At 36.5% G+C, this 24,678-nt stretch overlaps 3 protein-coding genes and 1 non-coding gene across 4 annotated transcripts in view; 3 read left to right on the forward strand and 1 right to left on the reverse strand.

Moving 5' to 3' along the window:
- Window positions 1-4,372, forward strand: part of LOC113041863 (myb-related protein A-like) — a 7,666-nt gene extending 3,294 nt beyond the window's left edge. Inside the window, exons 2-7 of the mRNA XM_026200429.1 lie at window positions 21-157; window positions 251-365; window positions 1,386-1,496; window positions 1,643-1,756; window positions 1,872-2,051; window positions 2,265-4,372. Coding sequence (XP_026056214.1) covers window positions 21-157; window positions 251-365; window positions 1,386-1,496; window positions 1,643-1,756; window positions 1,872-2,051; window positions 2,265-2,390 — 783 coding nt within the window. The 3' untranslated portion in view covers window positions 2,391-4,372. The remainder of the gene's footprint in view (window positions 1-20; window positions 158-250; window positions 366-1,385; window positions 1,497-1,642; window positions 1,757-1,871; window positions 2,052-2,264) is intronic.
- Window positions 4,373-12,155: 7,783 nt separating this feature from the next.
- Window positions 12,156-13,528, reverse strand: LOC113042432 (ribosome biogenesis regulatory protein homolog). The gene has a single exon (XM_026201299.1). It carries the CDS (start codon window positions 13,480-13,482, stop codon window positions 12,442-12,444), a length of 1,041 nt encoding a protein of 346 aa, XP_026057084.1. The 5' UTR covers window positions 13,483-13,528; the 3' UTR covers window positions 12,156-12,441.
- A 231-nt stretch (window positions 13,529-13,759) lies between these two features.
- On the forward strand, window positions 13,760-13,849 carry trnar-ucu (transfer RNA arginine (anticodon UCU)). The gene is given in 2 exon segments: window positions 13,760-13,796; window positions 13,814-13,849. It is a non-coding gene; the product is annotated as a tRNA-Arg (tRNA).
- An 824-nt stretch (window positions 13,850-14,673) lies between these two features.
- The window catches only part of LOC113042433 (DNA polymerase alpha catalytic subunit-like), a 51,684-nt gene continuing 41,679 nt past the window's right edge, over window positions 14,674-24,678 (forward strand). The window contains exons 1-26 of the mRNA XM_026201300.1: window positions 14,674-14,837; window positions 15,682-15,806; window positions 15,892-15,988; window positions 16,065-16,145; window positions 16,242-16,357; window positions 16,549-16,611; window positions 16,738-16,839; window positions 17,056-17,203; window positions 17,291-17,441; window positions 17,558-17,733; window positions 17,948-18,060; window positions 18,145-18,258; window positions 18,347-18,421; window positions 18,518-18,656; window positions 18,773-18,927; window positions 19,076-19,160; window positions 20,018-20,079; window positions 20,186-20,275; window positions 20,368-20,484; window positions 20,569-20,744; window positions 20,865-20,994; window positions 21,153-21,272; window positions 23,108-23,204; window positions 23,320-23,444; window positions 23,527-23,673; window positions 24,230-24,352. Of these exons, the coding sequence (XP_026057085.1) occupies window positions 14,789-14,837; window positions 15,682-15,806; window positions 15,892-15,988; window positions 16,065-16,145; window positions 16,242-16,357; window positions 16,549-16,611; window positions 16,738-16,839; window positions 17,056-17,203; window positions 17,291-17,441; window positions 17,558-17,733; window positions 17,948-18,060; window positions 18,145-18,258; window positions 18,347-18,421; window positions 18,518-18,656; window positions 18,773-18,927; window positions 19,076-19,160; window positions 20,018-20,079; window positions 20,186-20,275; window positions 20,368-20,484; window positions 20,569-20,744; window positions 20,865-20,994; window positions 21,153-21,272; window positions 23,108-23,204; window positions 23,320-23,444; window positions 23,527-23,673; window positions 24,230-24,352 (2,976 nt within the window). The 5' untranslated portion in view covers window positions 14,674-14,788. The remainder of the gene's footprint in view (window positions 14,838-15,681; window positions 15,807-15,891; window positions 15,989-16,064; window positions 16,146-16,241; window positions 16,358-16,548; window positions 16,612-16,737; window positions 16,840-17,055; window positions 17,204-17,290; window positions 17,442-17,557; window positions 17,734-17,947; window positions 18,061-18,144; window positions 18,259-18,346; window positions 18,422-18,517; window positions 18,657-18,772; window positions 18,928-19,075; window positions 19,161-20,017; window positions 20,080-20,185; window positions 20,276-20,367; window positions 20,485-20,568; window positions 20,745-20,864; window positions 20,995-21,152; window positions 21,273-23,107; window positions 23,205-23,319; window positions 23,445-23,526; window positions 23,674-24,229; window positions 24,353-24,678) is intronic.

The raw sequence follows: 24,678 nt of genomic DNA on the forward strand, positions 1-24,678 counted from the left end.
AACCTTTTTTTCCCATTTAGTTCTTCAATGTGTCTGGTGGTGAGCCCTTGAGCCTCGACAATCCTGCTCTTACATCCACTCCAGTGTGTGGACAGAAATGCCTCAACACACCCCACCAGAGAGAGACCACACCAAAACACCAGAAGGAGAACACGGGGTCAGGCATCATTCTTCACTTCTGCTGTCTTAAGAATATCGAGCATAAAATCTCAGAATCCAGAAATGACTAATACTGTTTTTGTCTTCACAGTTTTAGGACCCCGAAACTCCATAAGAATATTATAGTCCACACTCCAAGAACACCCACTCCTTTCAAAAACGCCCTGGCTGCCCAGGAGAAGATGCACGGCCCGTTAAGAATGGTGGTAAGTCCAAATGGAAAAACTTTTGATGCTGTGTCATTATTAAGAGGCCTATAGAAATTTATTTATATATATATATATATATATATATATATATATATATATATATATATATATATATATATATATATATATATATATATATATATATATATATATATATATATATATATATATATATATATATTGTAAAACAGTCTGCGCTGCTCTCGAGCCATCCACGCGGACACAAAAATTGGGCTGCCGGCGGACGGTGGGCGAACACTTCTGATTATGAAAATTTTGTCACGCGGACAGCCCGCATAACTTGGATGGCCACAGTATATTTTGGCCTTAAGCCGCCTCACATACAGCTTACAATTCAGGATTGTGCTGTGTGTAAACTTTTGTGCAGCACTTTCCCCATTGTAAAAATGCCACTGCATTATCAAACATTTAGGTGAGAAAATTATACATAAAAAAAAATAAAAAATGCCTCACTCCACCCCAAATCACCCCCCCCCCACCCAAACACACACACAAGACCTCACCTATGAGAGGAATTCCCCCATTTTCAAAAATCTAATTCAAGCCTTGAATAAATATCTGTTAAAAATCCTAATTGGAGTTTCACTATAAATAATTATATAATTATATAAATGTTAAAAATTAGGGTTCAAAAAGATTGGTATTGGTCATCATATCGGCAGATACTGTTTCAGATACTGTGATCGGCTTCAAAAATCCTGATCTGAGTGCACAGTGTGTGTGTGTGAGTGAGTGTATGTGTATACAGTATGTACTATGTATATGAATGTATGTATATAAAACTTAATGAATATTTTTATAATTTAATATATTTTTCTAATATTTGTCAGGACAAAACTTAACAGTCCCAAAAACAGTATTGATTTTCTTTGAATTTTAAGGTTAAATATTGACTGGACAGATTTCATAAGATTCACCTATCTAAGACTGTTCAAATATTTATCTGGTGCTTCACTCATTCATTTGCCTTTTGATATATTATGTTGGTGTGTTCAGCCTCAACCACTGGCACTTCTTGAGGAGGACATCAGAGAAGTTCTGAAAGAGGAAACTGGGGCTGACATCTTCACACAAGTGCAGAACCAACCTCAGTTCAGATCTTATGAGGTACCTGCCACTTTCTTACATATCTGTTCTGTTCTCACAATCATGCAAATGGGGTTAGTTTAAACGTTCAACAGTTTTTATCGAATGTTAACTTTTAAACTGAACACTAGTTTTTATTTTTAAACTGTGGCATTTGGGGTTCACAGCTGATGGAAGCTCCTGCAAGGAAAGTGAGAAAGTCTTTGGTATTGGACAGCTGGGAAAAAGACTGTTTAAATGTACAGCTGTTTCCCCAACAGCAGATTAACAGCAATGAAGAGGTAAGACCATTATCTTAATTCACAAACTTATGATGCACCATTAGTGTTTTTAACTTTTTGAGTTTGCAATGCTTTTGTTTCTCCTCTTCACGCAACATCTTCGCCCCTCTTTTAGTCTCATAGTAACAACCTACTGACCAGATCAATGCTCATGATGCCATTGACAGAGAGAGAGGAGAACTGTTGCTCTCCTGGATCACTGAAGGAATCTTTTTCAATAGTCCGCTCGCTTAGCCCACAGGACAAGAGAGAAAACATGACCCAAAGGAGCCCACCATACCAAACACCCACTCCGGTAATACACTCAGTTGTTCTGTTAGCATAAGAGCAAAGAAGAAAAGCATCTGATATGCCATTAACTTATTTATATTCATTGTGCTTGCAGAAACGCACAATTGACTCGTTAACTGAAATAAAAATGAATTTTTAGAACTGAATCTAATATTGATATTAAGTTTTTTCCCAGCTAACTTGGTCAAACTCAAATATGTATTTTCATATCCAACAGGCCAACAGTGAGTGGGAGGCGGTGGTTTTTGGGAAAACGGAGGATCAGCTGATCATGACTGAGCAGGCCAGGCGTTACTTAAACACCAACCCTACCGCCTGCATTTCCAGAGCTCTCGTCCTTTAAACATCACTACTGCACTACAGCAACCCTCCTCTTTTCCTCTATCACACCCACATTTAACCTCTCAGACAATCTGGTGTAGGAAACAGAAACACTTACTATAATGTTTGCTTAACACCTACTGATATAACAACGTATCGCTTAGGATAAAAAAAAAAAAACTTGTATGCGAATGTAGTCATAATATGTAGTCAAAATACAAATAGCACTAGATTTTCTGAATTTAGCTAATGGTTTTTACAATTTTTAGCTGTAGACAGTGTGCTGATTCTTAAGGGCTGCTTTTTTTTTAAAGGAAAAAAATCATAAAACTGATATTTTCAGATAGTTTTAAGCTCTTTTTAGAGGATTTTAGAGACTGGTGTTAAGGATTGGGGAGCACTGGCAGTGTTGCACTACTGTGGTTGTTTGTTAGGGTGAGGAGTAACTGGATAGCACTTGCAACGTAATCGTTTCCGCTCCAAACGTAACAAAGGTTCCACCCCGATTATTTTATCTTATTTTATTTTATTTTTTAAGAGTAGGACACTCACTGAATGTATTGTATAGCATGAATCTGCTAAGTTGACGTTTACTGGAAGGTACCTCGAACATTTTATTTGTATTTTTTTGCTCTAAAGTGAAGGTTGTTAAAGAGGCGTAAAATCGCTGACTTGCATGTTTGCAACTGAAGTCTAAATCCAGCATCTTCGCTGCTTGTGAAAATGTTCTCAGTTCAGCCAAAATCATGTTTGGTACTTATATTAATGCGCGTGTTGCATTATAAATAACACGTTCCAAGAACAGATACGTAGGTGAGATTTGTTCGTTTAGAGCTGTAGGTTCTATTTATTAAATCTTAACTAATTTATTTATTTCAAAGATATAAAGAAAATCTAATTATATTTCTTTTCTGTTAAAGATTTGACTACCTTCCATTACATATTTCTCATTTCAATAACACTGCCACTAATTTCTTGGCCTGTACAGTAAGGTTCCGTCCTCTTTAACCCAATTGGTTGACCATAAAAGTAGCAGCAAGCAGCTTTCAGCCTCCAAAATATGGGGAAATTGCACTTTTTTCAAATATTGCATTAATGTTGATTTGTCATTTATTATCTATTGTTTTATGCCCTCTGTAGTGTTTACATTTTGTTGTATGTGAGGATTTTTATTGGTGGCTGAATGTATTTAAAAATTTCATTAACATTGACATGTCAAGACGTCATCCGAAAGGGAAAATGGTGTAAACTTAGTTTCTTTCTCCCACTTTCTTGCTCTGGAACAAATGTTTGTAAGGATTTGCTCGCTGCTACTGAGTTACAATAGGAATTGACATAAGCACAATGGTTTGAAGGAAGTGTAGGACAATTGCTTTGCTCTCATATGAGGTGAAATGTTGAATTAAATGTCTTGTTTTATTATTTTATTAACATGAGAAGAGCCCATGTAAAATAGTTTCAGGTTATTCCCAATGATAAGTTAGTCTAAGGGAAAAGGAAAATCCTGATGTTAAAGAATTCGGCAGTATTAGCGTTACATATTGGGTTTTATCATTTTTTTTTTTTTTGTAAAAAGTTTATTTTTGCTAAATGTAACCCAGATATTAGAATGCAAAAACACCATCTGTATTCAAAGAAACACTACACATTGTGTCCCTCAACGCATCTGTGTTACTGAGATTCATTTATATTGGCGCATGTAACGTTGTAGATAACTGTTTATTATGTCTTTGTTCGTCTTCATTTTACTGTCAAAGTGTTTGTCTTGTTTGTTGGGATTTCCTTTTTTCTGTAGACTTGAGGGAAGCAAGAATATGTAGCAAACGGACATGCATGAAAACAAGCAGTGCACTTCAACTGACATACTCTTTTCTCATGCAGTGTTACGAATTTGACATTGTTTTCCGCTGAACAATAATAACCTGCTTCTTTGATATTACAACCAACTCACCAATAGCCATGCTGTCATTCACATACCTAAAAATAAAAATATGCTCTTTAAAATGTGCCACTTATGTTTTTTTCTTTAGAGGTTGTGGCTTATTCTCTGAAACTAATTCGAACAGTATTTAGCTTTTTGACTGACACCTCTTCCACCCTTCCTAAGACCTAATTTTTTGGCTAATAATCACCTACTCTGTCATGTCACACTGCGAAAGACCTTGCAGAGTCCTGTTCTCTTCTGAAAGCCAGGTGTTTACAGTGGTAATGGAAGTTGAGGTCTCTTGAGTTGATGCTATCTGCTGTCACTGGGCCGTGGGGTGCTGCAATCTCTGCCCTTGGGGTCTGTGGACTCACACCCTCCCTGAACAACACAGCTCTCCACAGGTCAGCTGCTCTCTTTAAAGAGGCCCACTCGCCCATGAAATAATGTCTTTTGGCTCTATTGTTCTGTATGTCTGTTGGTTTTGCAGGCCCATTCACTCAATTTCCCCTGAATAGAGGGGCGCAAGGCCCCACTGACATGCCTTCTGCTGCTGACGGCCATTACAAGCCTATAACACATGTGCTCTTATATATTTCTTTCAAATTTGGAGAACACTTTGCTATTGTATTTTTCAGATGGTCAATGCAGGCTTGAGAGATGTCAAAGGCCCATTGGGGATAAATTGGTTGGCTTTTGTACAGTGCACTGAGTGCTTGATGGCTACTGAATCCATTTTGGCTCAACCCAAAACAAACACCTGTTGTATTTTTTGACAGTGATGTGTAAATTTAGAAAGAACTTTAATCTTTAGGTTGTTATTGGTCTACAAGTAGAAAAAATTACTCTGCTTTACTCATTTACTAGCCAACTTATAAAATTACTATAATGGTTATGTGTGCTATTTGTGATGGCATTATGTATTTTGGATGTTTCAAGGAAGAGACAAAAGCAACAAGTTCTGAAAAACACTGGGAACATATGGATTCATTATATATTAGGGAAGCTGATATTCTGGTCATATTTTTTTTTCCCAAGCACGTTTCACCAATTCCAAACCACATCAATCTTACAATAATAACTTGATAACTACTATTATTTTTGTATTTAACCATTTATAAGGGATATATAAGTGTCCATGAAGGCTCAAAGTGAAAAACTCATTATATTCGGGTGTGCAGAATTATTATGCATGTTTTCTTTTACAGATAAAATTAGCCAAAAAAGACTGAAAGGTCAAAAGTTATTAAAACCCCATGAGAAATATTCTAAATTAATGCAATACAAAGTAAAGACATGACCACTGGACAGCAAAATGCTCACTGGGACATTGAGATCAGCATTTTAAAAAAAAGGTGGAGAAGAAAAGAAACGTTAACTGCAAAAGAATTAAGAATTAAGACTTTGCTTGGGAAAAAAAATCCTGAAACATTCCCTTTACTTTGTAAGAATAACATGCTGAAGTATTGTGAAATACAATAAGACAATTTTTTTATAGGCTTTATAGACAGGTCAACAGTAGATCTGCAAAGTTGCATCTGAGCAAACCATACGACTTTAAGAACAATGTCCTTTGAACAGATGAGACCAAATTGGAGATGTTTGGCCATAATGCACAGCAGCATTTTTGAGCACAAACACCACATATCAAAAGTCAAGCATGCTGGTGGAGGGCTGATGATTATGGGCTTGTTTTGTAGCCACAGGATCTGGGCATCTCAGTCACTGAATCGACCATGAACTCCTCTGTATACCAGAGTATTGAGTCATATGTGAGGACATCTGTCCAACAGCTAAAGCTGGGCCAGTATTAGATCATGCAACAGGACAATGATCCCAAGCACAGCAGCAAAACCATGGAATTCAAGAGGGTGTCCTAACTTTTTCACATGACTGTATATTATAATTTATTTATATATTATATTAATTTATTCATTTATATAGAGAATACTGATCTTTAAAAATCAGTATCCAATTAAAAACAAACGAGTGAAAAGTCATGGAAATTCAATAACTACCTCTTCTTGTGAATCTTCAGCGACAAAAAAAAACAAAAACAAATGATCTAAATTTTTTTATAATTACCAGAGTCAATGTGAATTTTCGGTCGTTATTAATGAGTATACAATACATGTATAAATAATGACGAAAACAAAAATGTTCAGATTTGCAAGTAAATTAACTGGTTCTTTTTAATGGATCAATAATGCAGCTCAGTCAATCTCATTCGAATCATGAACAAACAACTCTTTTGAGTTGGTTCTTTTAATGAATCACTAAAAAAAAAAGCCCAGCAAACTTATGAGTTCCCGCTTGCCGAATCCTTCACTGGAGAAATACACTGAATCTCAGTTTACTGAATCAACATCCGACTCACTGGCTGTTTTTGTAATTTTGAAGTCATGTGTGCAAAATTATGCAATTTCTGTGTACTTTTGTGTAAGGGATAGTTTACCCAAAAGTGATAATTCTAGCATTTTACTCACTCTCATGTTGTTCCAAAACTGTTGTCTGACTTTCTTATGAATAATGTTGGTTACCAAGCCAATTTGGTTATCCACTGTATAGACAAAAGAACAGAGACATTTCGTCAAATATCTTATACGTTCTAAAGAGGAAAGAAAATCATACAGGTATGGAACCACATGAGGGTGAATAAATAATTAAAGAAAATTGGGCAAACTGGGTCCATCAAACGTTAATATGACATAATATTTGATGAAAAACTGAATGCACACCACCTTTTCCCTACATTTCCTGTAAATATATAATCTTACAAGTGGGACTAGAACAATGCACACTTTGCATGTGTGTGTGTGTGTGTGTGTTTAGAGGTGTCCCAGTGCAGCATGTTGTACAGAGCCATCCCATGAAGCCCCTCCCTTGGGTCTGTGTGCACATTGCCTGCCATTGTGTGCAGTAGACAGCAGATGGTAGGCTATCGCAGCAGTGACAGACCCAGTCATCTGGCAGGCACCCTCAGTTCAGGCGGGAAACACAGGCGTGGTGCTCCACTGCCAAAGGTGCCTATTAATATAGGTCAGTCTTTCCACTGGTTATGACTGGCTGACTGCTGAGAGTTTGGACACTGAGCTGGCCAGGCACATAGCTGTACAGTAGAAGCTGGAGCTATAAAAAGCTCATTTAGATGGGTGATTTTTGAGTTTCAAGAGCAAAAGGGGCCCTGGCTGACACCAGTCTCAAACAGAGGCCTAGTGTGCCAGGCTTCATATACAATGTTTGTATGAATGTTTCTGCTGCACACACAGTTTAGCCTAGAATGGAAGCCTGTTTCTGTCACAAAATAAAAAGATAAAAAAGGTTATTTTGACTTTTTATTTTACAATTCTGACTTTATTTCTTGGAATTATGCACAAAAGTAACTCTCTATAATATCACAGCATGCATATTTCCTTCGAGAAGTGGTTTGGTACATTCAATTTATATTAGTGCACAAAATCACATCATGTACACAAAATGCAAAAGTAAGAATTGCAAGATATAAACAAACAAGATATAAAGAATACTGAGTTTTCCTAATTACAAAATAACTTAAAATTATGAGATATAACAACGCAATTGTAAGAAATAAAGTCAGCCGTTTTAAAAGTTCTGAAGTGCAGTAGCATATCAATATGACATCAACAGTCACTGCATCAGTGGATTAGGGTTAATAAGGTTCCATAAGAGCCCTGCACAAGGGTCCAGGAGAAAGCTGAAGTCACTGTGACCAGTAAGCCAAGCATAGCAGATGGCCAAGGCATCTTATTAAGCTAAAAAGTGAGAGAAGTCAGTTACTGGGGCTGATCTGATTCAAAGGAAACAGTAGAGCAAAAAGTTAATCTTATAATATATGGCGTGCATGATGAGTACTTCATTTCAAACTAAAGTACAGGGATTGGATTTGGCGGCTGTTCTAGAAAAGCAGCCAGACTGGTCTATCGGAAGATAATTATTGTTACATTAAAATGTTAGTGGTTGACGAGTTTGACATGTTTATTGATCAGACTTTTTCTGTGCCACTACACAGCAACAAGGGAAGAAAAATTTGTTTTTGTTTTTTAGCTCTTAAATTTTACTTACACCAATAAATATATATTTTCTTTGTCAATATATAAATGCACAATGTAACCAATGCGTACTATAAAAATTAAGATTATTGGAGTGTGTTTTACAAGAAATATGGCCTAAAGTTTTGATGACTTCGATTTAAAACCTAAATTTATATTATCTTCCTGGTTTTCAGGAAAAAGAAAGAATCATGGTGTTATTAAAATGTTATTAATATTAACAAATTAAAAATACTACAAAGTATTTCTGTTACTGGAAGTTGTACAATATTATTTATCATGACTAGGACATATCAAGTGCAATTATAACACTGTTTATGCCTGAATTTAAAGACCAAATCCTTAATAAACATTAATGCAGTATTATTTAAATATTTAGATTTGTTTTTACCATTTAGTATTTTGCTTACAATTTGACAGTATTATTAATATAATTAAAATGTTATTGAGCAATAAACTGACTATTTTGAGGTGCGCATTTATTGATATTAAGTATTTTCTCATCTAGTGTTACAATTACCCCAACTACTTTCAGCTTGTAATATTATGACTACTTAATTAATTAAATACTAAATATTAAGATCAATTCTATCCAAATGCAAAAAAAATATAACGCTGTTACCTTTGGTACATAAATACATGCTCCATGAAAATAAGACATGTAGTCTTTGAATTCTGAAGGAAAATGTGTGCCTCCAGTCTCCCCCAATATAGTATCACAGGGTTGATAATTAGTTAAGAATACGAATACCCAATCTAAAACAGCTACTGTACTACTTCTCCTATGCCCTCTGTAAAGGAAGAGTCATTCATTCAGCATCAAAAGCCCCATTGGTGGCCCCATGGCAGTGGCTATTCCTTTAGTGCTTGGACAAGATCCTCTGGAGCAAGTTGGGAGAGCTGTGTGCCTGGGCCTCACGCGTGAGCGCCAGGAAAGCACCCTCCTCCATTTCGTCCCTCCCAGGGGACTTGTAGCCGGCCTCTGCTGGGGAACACAAAGAGGAAACAACAAGCACAAAGGCCCTGTTTATTCCCGATGACCCAGATTCCAGCTCATTGATGAGGGGAGACAAGTGACAGGCTGTTCAGCACTGGTTCGGGACCATCACCAATCAAAGGACCACAGCGAGGTTTAATCTGCAACACCTTGACTGCTCAAAACAGGATCTCCACAACCCCTTCGAACCCAGAGAGTCACCACACAGGAATGCACGCTGGTGAAAAGTGTGAAATTGCACTGGCAGTGTTGTTTTATTGGCTGAGAAATGGCATGAAAAGACTTTATATCAAATGAGGAACTGTATATAAAAATGTTTCCATGCTCGGTTTGTATACTACCATTTAAAAGTTTGGAATAATTAAGATGTTTAAATGTTTTTGAAAAAAGTCTCTTATAAAGCTGCATTTATTTGATTAAAAATATTGTAAAAACATAAACTTACAGTAAAACATTCTTACATTTAATATAATTGTTTTCTATTGTAATGTATTTTCTTTTTTTTATATAATTTAATACTTTTTAAGATTTATATATATATATATATATATATATATATATATATATATATATATATATATATATATATATATATATTACTGTAAGGTAAAGCAGGCTAAGCCATTACTCCAGTCTTCATTGTCACATGATCCTTTAGAAATAATAAGTAACAATAATTGATAATTGTGCACCAATTCAGCAATAATTTTTATATGGCACTGAGATATGGCTGCAGAAAACACAGCTTTGCCATCAGAATGCCTTTCATAGAAAAATAAATAAAAATAGAAAACAGGTTTTTAAATGGTAATAATATTTCATTCTATTTTTAAACTGCATTTTCATCAAATAAATGCAGCCTTGGTATGAATAAGACACTTTTTTTCAACAAAACAAACAAACAAATAAAAATCTTTATTCCAGACTTTTGACTGGCAGTATATAAAATTCAATACAAGCCATCAGGGAGGGTTCATTGTGTAAGAATTGATCAGGCCTGGTGTTCTATCTGTGTGCATTGTTAGTTAATGTGCAGTGAGCCACCTGTTTAGGGAGTGTGATGCTGGGAGGGGGAGCAGCTGCCCGTGTGTGTGGGTGGGGGTCGACGGGCGTAAAGATCTGTTATTTGCAGACTCATTATGTATGATGACAAACTCACCCCATGCCCTCCCCCGGGATCACTATAGTCCCGGCCTGGTTTGAACTTAAGCTGTTGTAAACATCCTTCTAGAAACATAAACAAAAGCTAAATCACAAAGATAATCAGATTATTTTTGTGTTGTCCTAAAATGCTCCACTTTGTATAAAAAATGTGCTCCAGAAGGAATATAGTGTATGAAATGTTGCTTTTGTGGCACTATCTGAGCTTATATACAACCCTGGACAACAAAAACAGTCACATCAATAGCCAACAATATATTGTGTATATCAAAATTATTGATTTTTCAAAAAATGTATAGTATAATAAGTAAAGATCATGTTCCATGAAGATATTTTGAAGATATATCCTACTGTGAATATATCAAAACTGATTTTTGATTAGTAGCCTAATATGCATTGCAAAGAATTCATTTGAACAACTTTAAAGGCAGAAACTTATTTATTCATCTGAAAGTTTCATCTGAGAGAATGAATAAATACGTTTTCCAAAAAAGATATTTAAAAAAATGTAAATAAAAAAATGACCCTAATGACCGGTTTTGTGCTCCAGGGTCACATATGTTCGTCATGACTCAACTCGCGCGCGCGTACCACCATACCAATGACGTCACCGTCACTGAGTCTCTGCTCGTCGCTGTGTTAACACCATCTGGTGGACAGATTATTAATTACATAAGTGATAGCATGAGCATGTTTGTGAGATACACTGTGTTTTGAGTGGAGTACTAAACAGATCGTTTCAAATAAATAAAATCAACTGGTGGTTTTGAGCCTTTTACAACATTTGTATGCTAATCTCACATGGTGTATCAGTAAACACCTCGCATTCTTAGCACAGCATTGCTAATTGTTTTTGACATAAAGTGTGCCCTATATTTCTGTCCATTGGCGTGGGGTATTTGTATTGTGATTGTTTGATTAATGATAGCAGTCAACAGATGGGCACTCCCCCCCCCCCCCCCCCCAGCTGATCTGAGATAGTGTCTGTGGTCAAACACCATCCATCAATTCATGAAATGGTTATTAATTTGTTTAGAAAGAGCCACCAACTCTGCAGACGCATCAATATTCTGAACATATGGTGTCTTGTTCCTCACTCAGTGGATGGGTGAGAGTATTTAAGGTCATTTCATTCACATTAAATTACTCCATATAGTGACACACTTACTATCAAGAATGACTAATCCAAACAAATGTTTAGGGGTAGTTTCAAATAATATGGCTAAACCATGCAGAGAACATTGTTGTAGTACATTTATTATTTCTTTATGAATTTTAACTTTTTCAGTTAATGAAAAACTAGATAAATTAAACATATTTAGACGTATTACATAAATGTACCTCTAGATGGCAGCATTGTTCAATACCAACAGCCTGAAACTAATTCCATTCTGCATAATGTAAAATTGTCTAGAAATGAACAAATGCAATAAATAGGAGCTTAATTGTTTTGCACGTTTTATATGAACATTAAGTACATCTATATTTTTTTGCTATATAATACAATTAAAAAAGCTAATTATTTATACATAAAGGAAGCTAATGTTTGATAGTAGTATACATGTATACATTTTTGCTTTTCTTTTCGAGTGAAAGATGACATATAATCTATCTGAACCAAGAACAGACGACATACCAGAGATGATTTGAATTTATTGTGAAATCACTTATGTGAATAACAGTTGTCAATATTAAATCAAAGATTTGTGTAAAAAACAGATCCCAATTATTTTCAGTCCAGCATTACATCCATGCTATTTATAAACACTGTAAAAGTCTGAACACCAGAGTGCAACCACATATTGTACAGAATCAATCCAGCACTAAGTTATGGCTCTATGAGACACATGACAGGTCAACATCATGTATACAATATATATAGGATTTTACAATATATATAAGCAGCACACTGCTGAAGATTCTATCTCTTTCCTTGCTTCATTTGAGGTTTCCGTCCTTTGCCTTTAGGACCCTGACCCTTTCCCTTTCCACCAGCCTTTCCTTTTCCTTTACCAGACATCTTTCCCCGTTGTCCCTTCTTTCCAAAGTCTTTCTTATTCTTTTGCCTCGCTTCCATATCCTCTTCCCTCATTTGCTTATTCACAGCTTTGGTGATGTCAAGTCGTGGCTTCTTGCTGTCCATCACTTTCAGTAAATCCAGCTGTTTCTGTTTCTCACTACTAAAGTCACCAATAAGAGGCTGGAACTTTCTCCTTTTCCCAGTATTTTTAGGCTTCTTCTCCTTGGGTAGGTTATCCTGGAATTTCCCAACAGAGGCCGTGGAGATCTTGGCGATATTGACCGCCTGTGCCAGCTCTGCTTTGGACTGCTTAGGGGTGGGTGCGAGTCCCATGCCTGGCACCTTGATCTTCTGAGCTCGGGCGATGTTCTTGAGTCTGTTGTACTCATTCCTGGCCACACGCTCTTTCTTGGCTTTATTCTTTTTAGCAAACTGGTCCTCATTGGGATCTGCTTTCTCTGGGACCTCGATCAACCATTCCTTGGTGTCATCTTTGGCACGTTTGTATCCCCATCGCCTCTTCCATTCCTTATGGACTTCATCCCAGACCAAGTTGGTCTTCTTTTTCTTCTGAATGCCTTTCAGTTTGGCAAACTGTTCCCATTTTGTAGGAGGCTTTGGTTTTGGAGCAGGCTTTTCTCTGGGTAATAGAGTGGTTGGCTCTGGTAGCTTTGCGACGATGACTTCTTCAACTCTTTCTGTTGGAAGTTTCCATATCTCGTTGATGAGGAGTTGAGTGTTATCTCTCGCCAGTGAGCGTAGAAAGTCTTCCCGTTTGCCGTCTTTAAATTCCCGAGTATCTATCCGGTTCTTATCAAACGCAAGCAAATTACCCGGGTCAAATTCAAGGTCTAGCTCTTTGTTTACTGTAATACCTTTTAGCTTTTCAGCCTCGTCTCTTTCGGCTTTAGCGAGCACGTCTTCAACGCTGCACGAAGCCATTTTGGTTCTAAAGACACAACGTGGTTTCCCAACATGTGCTGCCAAAAGCGGAAGTACTTCATTTCAAAATAAAAGACATGACAACCTACTAATAAAATAAAATAAAAAAAGAAAATATTTAATCAAATAAAAGTATAATATGTTTTTAAGCTTAAAGTTGTAGAAAAACAATAATTTCTAATATAATAGTGTCTATGTATTATTATGATAAGATAAAGTAGTCTAGAAAACTTCGGAGGTAGGAACTAGTACCAATATGGTTGCAGGACGTCCTATCGGCTCTGTGGCGCAATGGATAGCGCATTGGACTTCTAGGTTGATGAACGAGGTCATTCAAAGGTTGTGGGTTCGAGTCCCACCAGAGTCGAAGTTTTTGTTTTTAGAAACGATAAAAGTGGCCATAAGCCATAAGTTACCTTGAGTGTTCAGGGATACGATTCAACCAAACACGGTTCAGTGATTCACTCCGAGAATATGTGAATCTTATAGATGAACTGAACATATGTGTTTTAAAGCTATGGGGCGTTATTTTCGATACTTACGATCAAATATTAAATTTATGTTAATATTTATCACTGCTATGTGAATATGTTAGGGTGATTATTTAACGTTTTCTTTGAAGAACAATAACATACATAGAGGTAGTAGGTCGACAAAAATGGTTTTATTTATGTAAGATCAACAAAAAACATATTGTAAATATTTAATTTCTGAATAGAGACGTTTAAATAGAAAATAGTTTCATGTTATTTAGTGTTATAATTTATTATTTCGTATAATTTGGTTCATATTTAGTTCATTTTCACACTTGGTTTACTGTCGTGTATTAAACTGATTGTGTTTTGTACTTGTGTTGGTTATGTTTGTCAGGTGCTTTAGAGGCCACTCTGTCAAAAAGAAAAAAAAGATATATATATATATATATATATATATATATATATATATATATATATATATATATATATATATATATATATATATATATATATATATATATATATATATATATATATATCTCAAATAAAAATATGTTCCATTGTTTTTTGGCAACTGCATGCAATTGCAAAAAAAAACTAAGTCTCAAACCTTCGTAAATTAATATGTGGTCTAAAAACAAAGTGAATCATGTTTGTCTAAACAACTCGGATCTTTGAACAGGTTCAGATTGGACGGCTGCTGCTGATGTCGTCATATCCGCTGCTCGAGTTTCCCCGGGAAGACACTTTGGCGCGGAATCTCTTGTTTTGGCTCGACGCTTCTCAAGACGACTGTACTTTTACCTCGCATCAGGCACTCGTTTATATTAATGGCTCCTGTCTCAACTCCTGATAAAGACATGGACGGTGGAGATTGTGGTGAGCGTGTTCACAGTGCTCAGTATTTATTAGCTTTTAGAATAAAAATGCAATTCATTCAGACAGGCAGCTTAATGGATGCCTGCTCAGACGGCGCGAACTAATATATTGAACTAATATAACGTTACCTGCACCAATCGCTAAAATATGCTTTTATGTAAAGTGTAATATGCTTTTGTTGAGTAATTATGATGCTTCAGTCTTTGAATGTAAATTGAACGCGAAGTGTCAACAGTGACGTTGACCGAATGATTCACTTTGTAACGTTAAGCGTCACGCTTCCATTAACTGACACAAAAGTTCTTATTAAATGATCGGGTTATAACTGTTTCCTGTATGTAATAGATCTTTATACATTCACATTAACATATTTAATAAATATATTTGATAAATATGTGTATCTCGGACCTTAGTAATTTTTATAATAATAATAACCATAAACCGTTTCTTATTTGAAATCTGCACAAATAGTTTTATTTTTAGAAATATATTTCTATATATGTCAGTAAAAACATTATCAGACATAATTTTAATTGTTTTATTTTATGTATCTTAAAGAAATTAATACAATACTTAGTGTTTATAATATTAATAATAATGTATCTCTATCTCGCTCTCTCTCTCTCTCTCTCTCTCTCTCTATATATATATATATATATATATTACAATACATAAAACAATGTTTATATATATATATATATATATATATATATATATATATATAATCTTCCATCCATTTTAATTTCATATGTCACTCCTGACCTGTCATTTTACAGTTTTCTATATAATATGTTTTAACTAAATGCAGTTTGGTTTTACTGGAGCACATTTCTTTGTCCTATAGACACGTCCGACACATGTGGCATTGCCACTTCACGTTCCAGGCGGGAGAAGAAAGAGAAAGTGGGACGCAAGTCGGCTTTAGAGCAACTTAAACGAGCCAAGAAGGGAGAGAAGGTTAAATATGAGGTGAGTTGCATGCCTGCTTTTGGTGTTTTCTTGATGTACACGTCTTCCGTGTTGTTCCAGTGTTTTGTCATTGTGTTCTGATCAGGTGGAGGAGTTCACCAGCGTCTATGAGGAGGTGGATGAAGAGCAGTACTCGAAAATGGTGCGGGAGAGGCAGGATGATGATTGGATCATTGATGATGGTCAGTCACATTTTCATACTTCTACTGACCTCAGTGCTTAAATGGTCACCAGCTGAATGTCTGCTCTCTTTAATAGATGGGACAGGGTATGTGGAGGATGGCAGAGAAATCTTTGATGAAGATTTGGATGATGATGCATTGGAGAAGGATTCTAAGAGTAAGTCCTTTTTATTTTCTTGTTTTTGCAATATTGAGCATTTTTGCCTGAATTGTATTTACCAGTTATTTTTGCCCTCTATTTAACTGTAAACAGGTAAACAAGGTGGAAAGGGAGGGGATTCGAAAAAGAATGTGAAAAAAGTGTCTGTCAGTAAACCCAACAGCATTAAAAGCATGTTCATGAATAGCAGTGTGAAGAAACCTGCTGAGGTATGAGTCACTTTGACACTTTGTTCACCGTTTGGTATTTTTGCATAATGTAGGCCTTTATGTAAATGTTTAATTCTAACATTAATTAAATGAACCTGTTCTTAAATATGAAGGAATGTTCTGTCTTTATTTGGCATCTGTAATAAAGTTCAGAGAAGTGTAATAAAATTGTATTTATGTTTGCATTATAGAAACATGTGGATTTGTCTCAAGATGATCTGCTGGGAGATATTCTGCAGGATCTGCACTCTGAGGTGAATGTTTATGACCTTTTGTATCAAATCAGGCATCTTGTAGGTTCTTTCTGTCTATAGTGTTTGTACTACAGTATATCAGTTATTGCAAGTATATGAACAAATTACCATTTTACTGTTTCCCAGAAACCAGTTTTGCTCACTCCACCACCAGTCATTACTTTGAAGAAGAAGAAAACACTGGGATCGCCGATGAATCCTTTTTCAGTCAAGCCACAGGTGCCAAAGGTAGTCATTATAAATTGCAATAATGTTTCACAATAGTACTATTTTTACTTTTTTTTTTTTTTTTTTTTTTTTAAATCAAATAAATCCAACCTTAGTTAGAATCAGAGACTTTTTTTTAATCTTTTGAGAAGATGCATTAGACATGTTTACATGGTTTTGGATTAGTATATGAAAAAAACAATTAATTCTCTATTAAAACTTTTGTATATCTCTCAGGAGTCACCTGGAGTCCAAATGTCGAAGCCCAGACCAGTTGTGACACGGGTTCCTCCAGCTGACCCTTCACCCAGGTCTTCTGCTCACATTCAACCTAGTAAACCAGCTGCTACACAGATAAAGAAGCCCCAGGCAGAGGAGCCTGAAGGTACAGTATATCTGCCCGTCTTCCTTCCCACCGACTTTGGGTGCAATTCAAAAAATATATTGTTTGTAATTTTATATTTGTATTTAGAAGAGGCAATTGAGTTTGATGAGATGGACTTTGATGAGCCCATGGAGGCAGAGAACATTGAGGAGGAGCCTGTGAAAGTGAAGGCGGAGCTTGAGACCACCTCCAATGTTAATGTGGAGCCCAAGACTGAGCCACAGGATGAGATGTTAATGTATGTTCGCAACACACAGGCTTTGTATTAAGAATTGTCTATATATGAATTGATGTGACAGTCCTCCTACAAAGAAGGCCGTTTTCTGCCATAACCATCTTGTCTGTGCTCCTCAGATCCGGACTGGGTGGTGGCATGGGCTGGGAGAAGATTGAGGAGGGGGAACCTATCGAGGCTCCTGTGGAAGTGCAGGTGGACTCCAGCCAACTCCCACTAGTGGAGGGACCTGATGGAGACATGGTCTTCCGCTTCTACTGGTTGGATGCTTTTGAAGACCAGTACAACCAACCTGGTGAGCATCTCCACCTCCATGGTTTTACATAATAAATGTGCATACAAATCCATTCTAATAGTTTTAGCTTTATTTTGTGACCCATGATTGAAGGTTATATAGTCACATGCGTTGACTTCAAATGCCCAATTTACTACATTTTTCCTTATTATTCCTACATAATTGCAATGCTTAAAAGTGGCATTTTACAGTTTAATTGTGTCTTCCTCTCCAGGGGTGGTGTACCTGTTTGGAAAAGTCTGGATTGAGTCGGCTGAAGCACATGTCAGCTGTTGTGTTGCTGTAAAAAACATTGAGAGGACGATGTATCTCCTTCCCAGAGAACATGTAAAACCACCTTTGAGTTGACGTGCATATACAAAACATGCACCTTTAATTCACCTTTTTTAAATTGTGTTTGTGTAATTTTAGAAAGTGAATCTGGCAACTGGCGAGCAGACAGACAGTCCAGTAGGAATGATGGATGTGTATCAGGAGTTCAACGGTCTGTCGGAGAAGTTCAAAATCATGAAGTTTAAGTCCAAGGTAACTGCTAATACCTATCATTTCTGTTTAAGTTACCTTTGGTGCTACAAATACAAAGTTATAAACTCTGCTTCCCTTTTTCCAACAGCCTGTGACAAAGAGCTACGCCTTTGAAATCCCAGATATCCCCTCACAGAGCGAGTACCTTGAAGTCAAATACTCTGTGAGTAAACATCTCTCACTTGTAAACTCAAAACAAACTTCCTGGAATCTTGGCATCTGAGACATTTTTTGTGATGTGTATATTGTGTTTCTGTAGGCTGAACTTCCTCCTTTGCCATCTGAGCTGAAGGGTTCTACATTTTCCCATGTGTTTGGAGCCAACACCTCTAGTTTAGAACACTTCCTCCTCAACAGAAAGATCCGGGGGCCTTGCTGGCTTGATGTGAAGACCCCTCGTGAGTCTATATTTAAAAATACACAAACATACCATTGCTCTGTATTTCCAGTAAAACTTGATAACTGTCCACATACTTTAATCATTAACTGTGTCCACTCTCACTGTGCCCTCTAGAGTTGAGCAATCAGCCTATTAGCTGGTCTAAAGTGGAGGCTGTTGCACAGAAGGTTGAACTGATCTCAGTAGTTAAAGACCTGTCTCCACCTCCACTGGTCGTCATGTCTATAAGCCTTAAGACTGTGCAGAACCCAAAGACTCACCAGAATGAGGTAAAATCTGGGTCTGATACCTCTGACCTGTCTGCAGGTCTCTGATGACTGATTATAGAATCATTCCCCATTAACTCGTAGATCAGCTGCAGTATGGCTTTAAATGAGTTCACTATCACTTCCTCTGCTTGTGTTTTGCCTTGAGCAGATTGTTTCCCTCTCTGCCCTCATTCATCATCAATTTCCTCTGGACAAAGCTCCCCCACGGCCCCCTTTCCAGACCCATTTCTGTGGTGAGTTCCATCACTCTGCATTTGAATATGCTCGTGAGAGTAATACCCTCAACATAAAGTCCAAAACGGTCTTGTTTTAAGCCTTATAACACATTCAGGTCATTTGAGTCAGAAGAGATTATTTCATTTATCTGTGAGCTATGAGTTTTTCCCACTAAGACTCATTTGAGACTGAATTGTCTTGCTAAATATGAGTATCCATGCACAAACATAAAGAGACTGCGAATGTATGTGATAGACAAAATAAACTACATTTGAAAAGGATTACAAAAGACCAAATTAATGGAAGTTTGAAAAAGTGGACATTATACTGCTGCTACCTATTGATATTAAACCATTGCAGCATGAAAAATGGATGATCTTTTCATCTTAAAAGTGACTGTCTATGCAACTAAAATTAATCCACCCTGTTGGAAAACATTTTAGAGTAATATTTGTTGTTTTGATGTTTTATTAGTATAAGAATGTCTAGATTTTATGTATTTGGTTATAGTCATCAGTTATTTGACTTATACATGTTAGTACAGTTTTAATGTAACTGTATATTCAAATTTGGTTTCTCAAATGTTGATGGTTATTTCTTATATTAGATTGGTTTTGCTATACTTCATGTACGGTGAATTTGACATTTTTAAAGATTTTTTTTTTTACATTAAGTATAGAAAGTTTGTACAATTCATTAAAGAGAAGTTGTTCATCAGATATGACTTAAATAAAATCCAATGTCAAAACTGACTGACCCAGAATGCAAAAATATTTAGTTTACCGTGCATTATAAGGGTTACATTTAAACCGAGTCATTTTAATAATGTCACAGCTTATTTTTAGCTTGTGTAACTAATTATTTTCTGTTGTAGTGGTGAGCAAGCCCAACGACTGTATCTTTCCATATGACTTTAAAGATGCGGTTAGAAAAAAGGTATTTTGTTCTTATCTAATAGATGAAGCTTGCTTTGTTTTGGAATTATGAATTATGAGGTGCATTTAATAAACCCCTGCTGTTTTTGACTGTTCTTTTGACTCAGAACGGTATAGTAGATATTGCTGGTACAGAGCGTACACTTCTGGGCTTCTTCTTGGCCAAGATGCACAAGATTGATCCAGATGTGATCGTTGTGAGTTCAAATGCATGCATTCACCTAGTGTGTTGCTGGTGCATTTAATTTATTTTTTCTAATTCGATCACATCTTCCTTTTGGTGCTGTAGGGGCATGACATCTTTGGATTTGACCTTGAAGTTCTCCTGCAGAGAATCAATGTGTGCAAAGTGCCTCACTGGTCAAAGATCGGCCGTCTAAGAAGAGCCAACATGCCAAAACTGGGGGTGCGATGAATTCTTTGAGGACTGGAAGTCATATAAGATTATGATCTTTATCATGTTTTAATCTTTTTTTTCTTCTTATCTCAGGGTCGCAGTGGCTTTGCTGAGAAGAGTGCCACTTGTGGACGCCTGGTTTGTGATGTTGAGATCTCTGCCAAAGAACTGATCCGCTGTAAGAGTTATCACCTGACTGAGCTGGCTGCACAGATCCTAAAGACAGAGAGGGTGGTGGTGCCACCAGAAAACATCAGGAACTTCTACAGGTTAGTTGCCACCTGTTTGGTTGAACTTGAGTCCTTGCTTCAGATCCTCATCCAGAATGTTTCCAGCAGTATTTACATATTTCTATGTTGTGCATTGTTTTTCCTCTCCTTTTTCCATAGTGATTCCCCGCACTTACTCTACCTTTTGGAGCTTACCTGGATGGATGCCAAGCTAATTCTGCAAATCATGTGTGAGCTGAATGTGTTGCCACTGGCATTGCAGATCACTAACATTGCTGGTAACGTCATGGTAAGATTTCTCGACAAACTACACATATGCAAACCACATCCTAGCTTGGCTTTTGTATTAAAACTAGTATAAAACACGTAAATGATAAAACACATAATTAATTTATTATTGATGCATACATGTCATGCTTTTCTCTTTTAATGCTTATTCTCTCACAGTCTCGTACTCTGATGGGAGGGCGTGCTGAGAGGAATGAGTACCTACTGCTCCATGCTTTCCATGAGAAGAACTTCATTGTTCCAGACAAACAATTCTTCAAGAAGCCACAGCAAGATATGGTATCAGATTCCTCCCTCCATTATTGCAGCTATCACACCATTTAACCTTAATTAACCCCTTACTAGTAACCCCCCTTTTTGGCATGGAGACCGAAATTACATACCCAAAATAAAAAGGTTTCTGCTCATGATTCTTTCTGACTAGATACATAATCAACCTTTGTTCACAAAGCTGACACTTTAAAGTTTACTGTTCAGGAATCAGAATCACTCAGACTGTTATGATAATAGAGATATATAAGCTCAAACATAAAAACAAAAATAAAAATATTAAAAACATATGTTTTAAATGTATTTAAAAAAATGTTGATGTAGGAAATGAGTTTGAAAACACAGTGTAGCTAAGGCCACAAGTCTTCCAAGACTTCATAAAAAATTTCATAATCGAATCTGTAAAACTGTGAATTTTATGAAATATTTTCTAAGGCCATGTCATGTGTGTTTTTAGAGAAGGCTAATCAGATTGATTTATGGCCCTTGTCATCTCTGTAAGATCTCACATGTAAACATGTGTATGTTTCACTGTTGAAAACTGCCCGAATCATGATTGTATTGTTCTCACCAAACGGTTCTTTCACACCTCCGCCAAGTATGACACATTATCCGCATTATTCTTTTATCATTATTCTTTTGTTTTTATTCCACCTTTATTAGCCTTGATTGTGGTTTTTCAGGCTTTACAAAGCAACAAAGCAGCGATCTCACTTCAGTCTCTCTTTGCATTTAGCCCTTATTTATCAAAAGTCTTACTATAAAAATACAACAAAACATTTTCTTACGACCTTACGTGAATTATTGAGACAAAAATGCATTATGAAGAAGAAAAGCACCTGCTATTAGTAGCATTGGTGCTAACGTTAGCATCAAGCTACATCTGACAATTTATGAAATTATTAGTACACTTTTACTCAAAACTCACTTTAAACCCCGATCGAGTGTTTATAATAACTTCCTTTAGCGATCAGGGGTGGAATTTGGTCGTTTACTGTTGTAAAAATATGTTATTTGTAGCCTTTTTCATCGCTGCACAAGTTAGCATTTCCGATGTACATTTTCGATTTTTTTTTATAAAAACGCCCCAGATCTCAAGAAATTCTCATACCAAGCTTTACTATCGTAATCGCGGGTTTATTATTCGGATATTTTGTGTGTACAGAGGTGTTTCAGTGTTGTTTTGGCCAGATAACTACCAGGAAGTGTGCAGGAAGCATGTGACACGATGGGGCGGTGTCCAGATATGAAACTCTAAGATTGACGTTTGAAAGACCCAATCAGAGTCTGAGTCACACACCGCACGAGCTGTGACTACTGCACGCACACAGAGATCGCTGGGAGAGGCTGTTTATCATCTGATCGTGTAAATCCGTGGAAAATGAATAGAAATGACGATTCTGTCTGAAGAAATATGAAGTAAACATCAGTAAATATATCCATATATCTCCGCAGATATGCATCTTTGGTCTGTAAATCCTTATTGACGCTGTTCAGTGAGTCTATGTGAACACAAATAAACCGCTCTTGACGTGACTGAATATGAGTGAGTTGTGAATTTCTATTCAAAATGTGGCATAATACGGATTTATTATTTTGCACTCCTGACATAAATCACTAAATATCTGTCACTGCAACAATGTTTTATCAAAATATTGGTCAAATATCGAAGCTTGAGTCTTTAAACTTTCCATTGATGCACAGTTTGTCCAGATGAAGTAAGACAGTGATGTTTAATGTGCTGTGAAAGTGAAACAATAATAAACTGGGGCCGTCAGCGATGTTTGCACGCAAAGGGGTTAATACTACTCCTGAACTTTTTATTATTTTATTTCTGCTCTCAGGGTGAGGATGAGGATGTAGACTCAGGGAAGGGCAAGTCCAATAAAACAAGGAAGAAGGCAGCTTATGCTGGAGGTCTGGTGCTGGACCCAAAAGTTGGTGAGTGACAATGTCCTTGTGCATACCACTTGTTGCATTTTATGTTTTTGCCTCCCAGTTGTTTGCATTTTATGTTTGTGCCTCCCAGTTGATCTATTGTATCTTCTTCCATCAGGTTTCTATGATAAGTTCATTCTCCTGTTGGACTTCAACAGTTTGTACCCCTCCATCATCCAGGAGTTCAACATCTGCTTTACTACCGTTGAGAGAGGGGCGACCAATGCACGCAAGAAAACGGAGGTTCGTTGTGGGTGGTTGGCTTTGCCTGCATGGATATGATTATGTATTTTGAGCATGCCTTAAACTACTTCCATGATTAAAGGAGGATGATGATGAGATTCCCGAGTTGCCAGATCAGAGTCTGGAGATGGGCATTCTTCCCAAAGAAATTCGAAAACTTGTGGAGCGTCGAAGACAGGTTAAACTGCTAATGAAGCAAGCGGACCTCAACCCCGATGTGTACTTGCAAGTAAGTACAATACCATGCAAGACTTCAAAGCCTTGCTTTATTGATAACACAGCCCTCTACATTACAAGTAAATCATTCACATATGCGACTAAATATTCACTCTGGGCAAATAAATAATGTCTACGTAGTATTAGCCACTGGCTGATCAATATGCATTCATACATGGTTACCAGGTTTTAATTCTATTTGCTGAAGTATGATGAAGTTATCATATAATGATTGACTGACTGATATGCTTTAAGATATTTAAAAGCTGAATTTTTTTTTGTGTGTGTATATATATATATATATATATATATATATATATATATATATATATATATATATAGCTCAGTCTGGTGAGTAAAGTAAAAATGTACTCAATGGCTATTAAATTGCCAAGGTGTCTGTCTGGTGAGTAAAGTAAAAATGTACTCAATGGCTATTAAATTGCCAAGGTGTCTGTAGAGGGTTGTAACAAGCTGTCAGTTTGGCTAGTTTCTTTTTTTCTAGCTCTGCTAATCATATTTTTGTTTTAAAACACTGCATGCAAGCCCTGATGAATCTTTTCTCTTAGTATGATATCAGGCAGAAGGCCCTGAAGCTGACCGCTAACAGCATGTATGGATGCCTTGGCTTTTCCTTCAGTCGCTTTTACGCCAAGCCTTTGGCTGCATTGGTCACTCATAAGGGAAGAGAGGTATGTAACACAATCCTGTATTTAACATTGTTTAGATATGCTCTATTTAAATGTAATGTAACAAAGACCTTGGGTCTCGCCTTTTATAATGTCTTGTATCAATTACTTTACAAAAAAACATTGGTTTTATTATATATTTTTTCTGGGTCCATATTGCTGTCGGAGGCTGTAAATTACAAAGGCATCCATTTTTTTTTTAAAGCCAGTTTTTGTCAACATTTAGATTATATAAGCATACAGATGACTTTAAAGTTGACCCTATTTTTAAACGAAATAAACAAAAATTGAGACCGTATTGGCCCCCCCCACACACACACACACACCAA

This window comes from Carassius auratus, chromosome 24 (assembly GCF_003368295.1).
Source record: "Carassius auratus strain Wakin chromosome 24, ASM336829v1, whole genome shotgun sequence".
Lineage (NCBI taxonomy): Eukaryota > Metazoa > Chordata > Actinopteri > Cypriniformes > Cyprinidae > Carassius > Carassius auratus.

Coding starts and splice junctions, on each gene's coding strand:
- LOC113042432 (XM_026201299.1), bottom strand. CDS start 13,482: ATGGCTTCGTGCAGCGTTGAAGACGTGCTCGCTAAAGCCGAAAGAGAC.